Source organism: Mus pahari, chromosome 6, assembly GCF_900095145.1.
Source record: "Mus pahari chromosome 6, PAHARI_EIJ_v1.1, whole genome shotgun sequence".
Lineage (NCBI taxonomy): Eukaryota > Metazoa > Chordata > Mammalia > Rodentia > Muridae > Mus > Mus pahari.
Window position 1 is genome coordinate 87,837,507 of NC_034595.1, and position 9,195 is coordinate 87,846,701.

The 9,195-nt window shown below is 55.9% G+C and overlaps 2 protein-coding genes across 3 annotated transcripts; both read right to left on the minus strand.

Annotated features, from left to right (window-relative positions):
- C1qc (complement C1q C chain) lies at window positions 1-3,133 on the minus strand. Its single transcript, XM_021200931.2, has 3 exons — window positions 3,044-3,133; window positions 2,580-2,767; window positions 1-807 (listed from the first exon to the last, which is right to left on the minus strand). The coding sequence occupies exons 2-3, from the start codon at window positions 2,764-2,766 to the stop codon at window positions 251-253; spliced, it is 744 nt and encodes a 247-aa protein (XP_021056590.1). The 5' UTR covers window position 2,767; window positions 3,044-3,133; the 3' UTR covers window positions 1-250.
- Window positions 3,134-6,251: 3,118 nt separating this feature from the next.
- On the minus strand, window positions 6,252-8,980 carry C1qa (complement C1q A chain). 2 transcript variants are annotated; one of them, XM_021201049.2, is made up of 3 exons: window positions 8,907-8,980; window positions 7,855-8,024; window positions 6,252-6,890 (listed from the first exon to the last, which is right to left on the minus strand). In XM_021201049.2, the coding sequence occupies exons 2-3, from the start codon at window positions 8,015-8,017 to the stop codon at window positions 6,316-6,318; spliced, it is 738 nt and encodes a 245-aa protein (XP_021056708.1). In that variant the 5' UTR covers window positions 8,018-8,024; window positions 8,907-8,980; the 3' UTR covers window positions 6,252-6,315. The 2 variants fall into 2 exon arrangements, with proteins under 2 accessions (XP_021056708.1, XP_029396036.1); XM_029540176.1 differs by lacking the exon at window positions 8,907-8,980 and adding an exon at window positions 8,369-8,381.
- Between the last annotated feature and the right edge of the window lie 215 nt (window positions 8,981-9,195).

Here is a 9,195-nt window from a genome sequence, read left to right on the forward strand (position 1 = left end):
TTATTTAGTGATCTATTTATTTCTCTATCTTCCCACCTGAACAACAACAATAACAAAATAGTCTCATAAGGTATTGATAAATGGCCACAGGAATAATACCATTAGGTAGTTCCCAGAGAAACTCTGAGGAGACACAGGGTCGATGGATCAGGAACCAGGGTGGACTTCCTGGAGGAAGAGGTCCGAGTGAGGCTGGGGGAAAGCAGAGGGAGCGAGGTGGGTGGCTGGGGGCTGGAAGCAGCCTGCCGTTCTAGTCGGGAAACAGTAGGAAACCAGAGAAGACGCTGTCGGAGCCCTCTATGCCCACCATGCCATTGTAGTCGTTGACCGACAGCCACACCTCATCGCCCCTCTGAAGCCGCAGGAGGACTCCTCCGGAGCTGACCTGCTTGCTGTTGAACATGTGGTCGCAGAAGCTGGTCACCCTGGCAAGGTTGAGATTCAGGTGTACGCACAGGTTGGCCGTCTGCGATGTGTGGTAGACGAAGTAATAGAGGCCCGGCACTTCGCAGGTGAACTTCCCTGTGCTTGTGTCATAATGCCCCTGAGGGTTGGTGACCACCGAGTTGAACCTGACGAGAGCGTTGGCCGTTGGGTACTGGGCGGTCTGCCGGGTGACCGTGAATACCGACTGATGCTTCTGTTTGTATCGACCCTCCTCACCCTGCTCCCCGGGAGGCCCCCTGGGGCCTGGGTCCCCTGGCAACCCTGAGGTCCCCATGGGGCCATTTTTCCCACGGTGGCCAGGCATGCCAGGCTCGCCCTTCTGACCCTTGGGTCCTCGGGTTCCAGGGACGGCTGGGATTCCTAGAGAGAGAGCAGACAAAAAGGACGCGATAGGGCAGAAGGCAGGAAGAGGAACCCCGAGTGGGTCTGGTCATGACCTGTAGCCCACACTTCCCAGATAGCTCTGCCCAGGTAGAGGGGACAGGACGGGGGAGGGGACTCTGCCGTAAGTCCTGTGCTTGGTCTATCCCCGTCTCACTTTTGGAATCTGAGGTGGGAGGGTCGAATTTCGCCTCTGCCTGATGATCTGAGTTTCTCCTTCCCCTTTAAGGACTCTACTTATCTTTTTGATATTTAACTCCAGTTTCCTCTTCCGGGAAGCCCTCCTGGACCACCCCTGCCCATCCCTTCTGTATGAGAAATCCATGAAGATTTGTCCTGTGACACTCTCAACAGCCTGTGGGCCTTTTACACTCAGGCTAGATAGCCTGGAGTCAGAGCCTTCTCTCACTCAGGAGAGGCTCACTGAGGCGGACCAGTCTCTGAGGGTTTGGGACTGCCGCTGAGACCACGCGTCAGCAAAACCAAAGCCAAAACAGAAAGAAAGAAACAAGAAGAGAGGGTGGGTTCAGGACCCAACAGATCTGTCCTTCAGGCTGTGTGACCACAGGCAGGTGGTTCCCTTCTCTGAGCCTCTGCTTGTTCTGAAGGCTGAGCACAGGTTAGGCACATGGGAAGCGGTATGCTGTGGTGTCAGGGGCTGGTGATGACCGAGCAGGGCTATCTTAGCCTCCTCATGGGGACAGGGCAGGATAGTGGCCGTGCGGGGCAGTGGAGCAACAGTCACTGTGTGGCTCTGAGCCAGTCAATCGCTTGATCTCTCTGGACCCCAGTTTTGACATTTGCAAAGCAGAAGCAAGTCATGTATCTAAGGGTTTATCGGTTCTGAGAAGTGAACTTGTGCAGAATGCTGAGAGCCAAGCCTGGTAGCCGGGGGACCTCAGAACGCTCCTCTGCTGGCTTATGTACAGTCCCTAAAGTGCAGCCCCGTGGGGATCACTGGCTCCCCTCTAGTGAGTAATGCCTTCCAGGGTCGCAAGATTTCATTTGGTGGCTGGGAGGGAAGAGGCCAGTATGGACATTCTTAAGGGCTCTCTCCATTAGCCCCCTGCCTTGTCCCTTGGTCCCCGTGGCCCCCACAAGTTCTGCTCTTACCCTCCCTCCTGCCCAGACTCCACTGATCTCCCACAGAAGCACCCACACTCGGGAAGGGCCACAAAACCTGCCCTCCTCTCCTCCCTCACCCTAGCTGCCCACTCCTTTCCTTGGCCCGTCCTTCACACCAGGACATGCGTGAGAACATCCTGGGTGTGGTCCTGACCACCCTGCCCCTTGCATCCTGACTGACAGAGACCAACACACCTGCCAGGTACTTAATTTTGTCACCTATATAAACTTGTTCAAAGCTGTGACACCCTAAGAAACAGGGATGGCAGCACCCGTTTCACAGACGTGCAAACTGAGGCACTGTGGGGTTAAAAAAAAAAAAAAGTTGTGTAAGCTGGTGAAGAGGGAGGTGGTGGACTTGGCTTTGACCCTTATCATAGGTGCACTGGCAGTGTGGGTCACCTTCCCTAAGTGTCCACCTGCAGAAAGAACAGGATGTCACCTGCTTGCAGGGACAGAGGTTCCTCTTTACTCCCTTCTACAGGATAAGGCAAATGAGGGCAGCGTGCTGCAAGGTCACCAGAGTCAGTCTGGAGGCTCAAGTCTAGACTCTGAGGACCTGCAGAAAGAGAGGGCTCTGAGCTTCCCACCCCAAGGCCAGCCTCTATCCAGGCAAGCAGACTTACCTGGCTCACCCTTGGGCCCCTGGAGTCCATCATGCCCGTCCTTCCCAGGGGCCCCCGGCATGCCTGGCATCCCTGGGATCCCATAGCAGCCAGCGCCGGCCTGGCTCCTGAGTGGTAGGGCCAGAAGCAGCAGCAGCGGCAGCAGGCAAAGTCCACATTGAGGCTGGCAACTGGGTCCGAGGACCATCCTGAGGAGGGGCGGGGTTGAGATGGTGGAGCTGGTATTGAATTCTCCCTCCCTCTCCTCATCGTCCCCTTCCGTAGCCCTTCACCCCGGGGAGTCCATCCATCCACAGACGACGGTTGGATAGATGATGGACAGATGGGTAGTGGGTCTCTTCTAAGGCCCAAGCCTTAGAGAAGGGTTATCCCAACAAACAAAGACACCCCTAGTCCTATGGTTCAGGAAGGAACCTGAAGGGAAACTACAACTCACTCCCACTGCAGCAGGGTCCCAGCCTCACCTGAGGGCGTAGGGGACTTCAGGCCTAATCACAGAGACGTCCTGTTCTCCCAGACAGGGAGAATACTGTTTCAGAGTAGTGAGAGAAGAACCTCCCAGAGTGGGGTGTGGGGTGTAGGGGGTCCCCTCCCCCACAACACCCTAACCCCACATCCCCTTTCCAGAAATTTTCCCTGACTTGACACTTTCTTTTCGGTTCTGAGCCAGGCTGACCACCCCTTCCACCCTTCCTTCCCTGACCCTAGGTCATGAGTGCCAAAATGAGGAAGTGTCTGCTGTCTCTTCATCCTGGGAACACCAGGGTGTGTGTGTGTGTGTGTGTGTGTGTGTGTGTGTGTGTAGCCCTAAGCCCAGGGCGCAGCTGTCCCTAGGGCCAGGGTGACCATTCTATGGCATTCTCCGTGCTTGAGGATCAATGGCCTGCTATCTCCCTGAGATGAAGTCACGGCCCCTCTTCCAGAAGCGGAAGCCGAGGCTTGCCCTAAGTCACACACTGAGCAGTTGCTGGGTGACCCCTGTGTTCAGCAGCTTCCCAGAAACAAGCCTCGCGTGCAGCTGTCAAGTGGCGGGCCGCCTTATTCTAGAAACATCCATGTACCCATTCCAGTGGTCAGGCTCAGGGAAGGGTGCCAGGGTGAGCTGGCTTGGCATGGGTGCATCAGCGACAGAGCCTCTGCTTTTCCTTCTCGCCGGTCTCTCCCTGACCAGAAGACGCAGTCACTGCGTCTGCAGACTGCTCTTCCCCACCGGATGTGGGAGTTCCAGAGACATGATTGGCACTACCTCTTCTTTTGCTAGGCCCCCACCACCTTGGTGGGTTTCCTACCCCCTCATCCCGCCCCCTCCCTGTCTCTGGTCCTGGAACTTGCGGTGGCCTCTCCCTGTCTCTTTCCTCAAGTGGAATTTATGGGATGAAGAAAGATTGGGGCAGTAGGGTGGCCCAGCTTAATGCTCTTATCACCTGGATTTGGGGTTGGGTGGGGCTCCTGTGTAGGGCATTGGGGAGGGAGCGACATCTAAGCCAGGCTCTCTACACCCTGCATATGCTACATCCTGACCCACACTAGCAATTCAGGATAACTAGTTGAGCAGCCCACAGGGTCTTGCTCTTTCAGTCCTCCTGACTGTCCCTCCACTTGTAGCCCAGAATACGCTATGTGGCTAAGGTAAGGGTGAGGGTGAGAATGCCCTGGCATTATTGGGAGGAGCAGGCGTGGTGGGCTCTGTATTGTGAGGTGGTAGTAATGAACCCCTCGCGCTTCAGTCTTGGGCGCCTCTGTGCCTGGCCTAGCTCTTCCAGCAGGTGTCAGGCTAGGTCCATGCTCAGCCTTCTCCACCACGCCCACCTTTCTGGCCCAGCTTCCAGGCTCAGAGGAATTGCGGGTTTTTGGAGCGTCTAGAATGTAGGTTGAGGAAAGGTTCAACCCTCTCCACTTACTGGGTCAGGCATGACCCCACAAAGTGACAGGAGCCCTCCACTTTGGGGCCAGACAGCCTGGCTTAGCTGCAGATCCCCCACCTTCCAGCAGGGTGCCTTACTTCAGGGAGCCTCAGTGGTTGTTTTACAGGCTGTTTTGCTATGGGAAGCCAGTACATGGGGGCCCCCCAAAGTCAATGGGTTTCCCAGCCTGTGGAGGTGTGCATTCAGGCATTAGGGAGGGCTGAGAGCAGAGTGGAGCAAGAAGCAGCCAAGGAGGAGCTCTGAGGATCGTGTGGTGGCTTAGAGTTGAGAGGGTCTCTTCTCCCTGGAGTGTCTCACTTCCTCCTGACCCCAGAGGCTCTCGGCTGCAGTCACAGGGCATGATGATGCGTGTCCAAATGTCCCTGCAGGCCATGTCAGGAATAACTCTGAGACCAGGTGTACCAGCCAGTGAACAGGAGGGAAGGATAGTCCCCGACTCGGAGCTGTGAGCACGTGGGGGTTAGTGTGGGAGGAAACACAGGCTTTCGTATTCCTGTGCATGTGGAGATGTGCCCATCCATTACAAGTGTGCATGTCTGTGTGTACATACATGCATGAGTGCATGCAAGCGTGGATGTGTGTACGCCTCTGTGCATGGGTACATGCGTGTGTTTGGAGAAGTAACTATGTACCGTCAAGGCTGTACATAGTGTTCTGAGAGGAAGTCCTTAAGCCCATGTTTTGGTAAGAAATCGGTGAGCCTCAACCCAGGAACATGGGATCATTGTAAGTCTCAAGGGTAGTGTGTATGTGAGCAGGAGACAGTGTATGTGTGATTGCCGTGAAATTGTGTGTGCATGTCTCCATGTGTGATTGTGTTTGAGACTGGGGATTGTGGGAATGCCCTTGAGCACCCAAGATCCTCAGTTGTCCCCATCCCCCACCCCCAGGGCTGCTAAGCAGTCAGGTGACAGCAATCCACTCTCCATGTCTTCCTGGAAACCCGCTCAGGAAACTCAGCCCTGGGAAAGACTGCTGGGTGTCCCAGAGCCACTTGTTTGCCCTCTCTGAGCTAGGCTGCAGGAGCACCTGTGTGACTTTGTCCAGGATAGCTGGGAAGACTGGGAGGGTATAGGTAAAGCTAGCCCGATTTCAACCGCAGCTCCTTGCCTGAGGTACCGACTTGGGTGCCCCCTGCTCCAGTCTCTGTTCCATTAGCCATCTGGGAAGTATGGTTAGATATTCACCCAAGAGCTTGCTTATCAAGACTGACCAACACAGAACAACAGATCCTGTCTCCAGCTTTCTGGCCCTGGCCACGGCAGCCCCCTCCCCTCTCCAAGCTTCCGTTACTGGCACCACTTAGCAGATTTGGAAACTGAGGTCACGTGGTATGATCTGGCAGCTAGCAGGGGCTGGCATCTGGAGCCTGGTTGGTATGCCCCCCCCCTCCCGCAACCATTGTGTACAGTGCTAACACTGCTTTCCCTCAAGCAGTCAGCGATGGCCCCTTTTATGCCCCCTTCCTGCTCAGTGCTCAGAACAGTCAGCCACTGCACGGAAAGTCACAGACACAGACTGGGTCATTTATTCCAGAAAGTGCTTAAAGAAACCACTGGGCCCTGTGCAGAGAGACATCAGTCCTCGGTGCCCTCCCTCGGAGACAGCCCCTCCCCCGGGGTGCTAAAGCCCCAGCCCCTTCACTTTGCAGAGTGCAGAGGGAAGGGGTGCGGGGAGAGGTGCAGGGCGGGGGGGGGGGGAGGGGGGGGGGGGCGGGTCCACAACAGGGAGCTCAGGAGATGGNGGGGGGAGGGGGCGGGTCCACAACAGGGAGCTCAGGAGATGGCAGGATGCGGGGGCGGCTCCCCAGCTCAGGCTGAGGGGAAAATGAGGAATCCACTGAAGATGCTGTCGGCTTCAGTGCCCTGGTAAATGCGACCCTTTTCGGGGTCCTTCTCGATCCACACCTCGTCCCCTCGTTGCAACTGAAGCACGGTACCCCCTGCTAACACCTGGAAGAGCCCCTTGCTGTTGGTGTCACAGAAACCCAGGGAATTCCTGGGCTGGCCCCTGGAGGAAGACTTGATAGACAGACAGAGGTCCCACTTGGAGATCACTTGGAAGGTGAAGTAATAGAAGCCGGGCACTGCACAGATGAAGCGACCCGTGTGGTTCTGGTATGGACTCTCTTGGTTGGTGAGGACCTTGTCAAAGATAACCACGTTGCCAAGCGTCCCTGGGTTCTGCCGAATAGCTGAGAAAGCTGGCCGGGGCTGGTCCCTGATATTGCCTGGATTGCCTTTCACGCCCTTCAGTCCTTGGGGGCCGCTGTCCCCCAGGGGACCACTGGGACCCGGGAACCCCACATTGCCAGGTTTGCCAGGGGGACCAGGTTCCCCTGGGTCTCCTTTTAAACCTCGGATACCGGTCCGGATGCCAGCAGCTCCTGTGTGCAAAGAGAGCAGAGTGGGATGGGGCATCGTGGGTAAGAAGTCCAGAGCCTGCCTGTCCTCACAGAAGAAGCCTTTGCTTTGAAGAGACCGAGTCTGACTGGCCTGACCGGCTGGGTGGCCTTGGGCAAGCATGTCAACCTCTCTGAGCCTCTGTTTCATCTATAAAACCCAGCGAAGCAAATGCAGCCATGTGGCAGACCCTGCATTTTTAGGAGCTGGCTCTCTGGCTGCTCAGTTGAGTCCAGTCACGGCGCTGTCACCTCGAATGTCTCTAGATCACCCACTCCTTTTTCAGATTTAGGACCCTATGGCACAACTGTATGCAAATCAGCATGGGTGTGGATGAGGGTCCTTTTGACCTGCAGGAGGCTGGGAGGGTTCAGGGTGACAGGTCAGGTCGTCTTTCCTTCCGGTCAGGATGTCTTTCATTCCGGCTCTGGTCTTAACTCCTCCCCTCTCGTCCTCCTTGGGATCACAAGTTCTAACAGGGTAGAGTGGACAGGAGAGCAGGGACAAAGTAGAGGGGCTGGAAGGACATGCAAGGGACAGTTGCTACTGGCCGATCTTTCTCTCCGCACCAGGCAGGGCTCTGCCTTGATTTTACGGAGGAGGAAATGGACTCTCAGAGAGCTCTAATCTGTTTGAGGCCGACCAACAAGGCAATGGCTCTTGACTCTAGAATCTTGGGCCTCTTTTTTAAGACCATCCATAGCCACTCTCTGTGCACCCTAGTCTTTGGAGGAGAAAGGGGAAAGAGAGAATGCCAAAGCAGGAAAGGGTCACAGAGAGGTCTGAGGCTGGGGTCAAGGTCCAAGAGAAAAAAGGCTTTCAGGTCCCAGGGTGAGCTGCTCACGGTAATGGCTTCCTGGAACTCAAATGCACCATCGCTTCTCAGGACCCCTAAACCATTGCCTCCAGGATGGCGGGACCAGCGCCCCGGCCGGAGAGAACAGTTACCTGGCTCCCCTCTCTCTCCTTTGAGACCCTGCCTCCCCGGGCGGCCAGGATTTCCTGGAGCCCCATCCTTCCCGTTGGGTGCTCGGCAGACATCTTCAGCCACTGTCCATGCTAGGGTCATGGCCAGCACACAGGCCACCAGCCAACCCTGAGAGGTCTCCATGACGTTCCTGCAGAGACACACAGGGACGCTGGTTATGCTGGACACTTGGGATCGCCTGTCTGTCCCACGATGACATGTTACATGTCCTACATGCAAGGTTATGTGACCCTGTCTAGGGCCATTCATATCCTCAGCACCTGTCTTGACCACAGGTCCCTGATACTAGCACTAACAATGACTTTGACCCTCACCCCTAGCCCTAGCTAGAACCCTGACACTTACTCTGCCCTTAACCCTAGCACCCACCCCTACCCTAATCCTAACCCTAACCCTAACCTATAGGCCCTAGCTCTAGGCTTAATCCTGACCCTGACCTTGACCCTGACCTGCTAGCCCTAAACCCCACACTACCTTTTCCTCTGCACCTGCCCAGCATTTGCTCGTATATCCACACAGACCTCCCCGATCTCTGGACACGCAGGCTCCCACGCTCCCACGGATGATGGATCTCATTGAACAAATATTTACCAAGTGTCAGCACTGTTTTAATTACAATCTCCGGCCCAGATGGCGAGCTACGCACACTCATAAGCTTTCACAAACATCTGCCTACTCTCCCGCAGCCTCAGCCCCTTTCCACATCCACGTGAGGGCTGACTGTCCCCGCAAAGCCCTCTGTGGCTGGGCGCTGGCTCCCCTGTGTGCTTTCTGGCTTTCTGTGTTTCTGAAGCAGGGAGCATGATTCTGAGTTGCTACCTCTCACGGTTCCCCAAGCTCTGGCCAGAGGAGAGGGTCCTTCCACCTGCCTGCTCTGGGTCAGTGTCCCCAGCCAATCCATCCTTGCACTGAACTAGTTTGCAGCAATATTCTTCCCTCTCCGCCTCAGTTCTCCAGAGTGGTCCCCCTAACGTTGGTTCCCCAGCCCCCTCTCCCTCAGGCTTGGTCTCACCTGCCTCCGTGGTCCGATCAAACTGGATGTTCCAGCCCTTTGCTGATGGTGGGACACTCGTCAGCAAAGGCGTGTCACCAGGACACTGCCAAGTTTCATATCCTTTCCGACTTCCCCTTCTTGGAATCTACCCCCTGAACTTCCCCAGGGCCAGACACCACACGGAAATTTTAAGCAGACCTCAGCACGTTTGGGACAGGGGATGTCCTACCCAGCCACAGTCGTGGGGAGGACTCTGGAGATGGGGACTGAGGGTTGGGGTTCTTCAGGATCCAGAGAAGCACAGAGT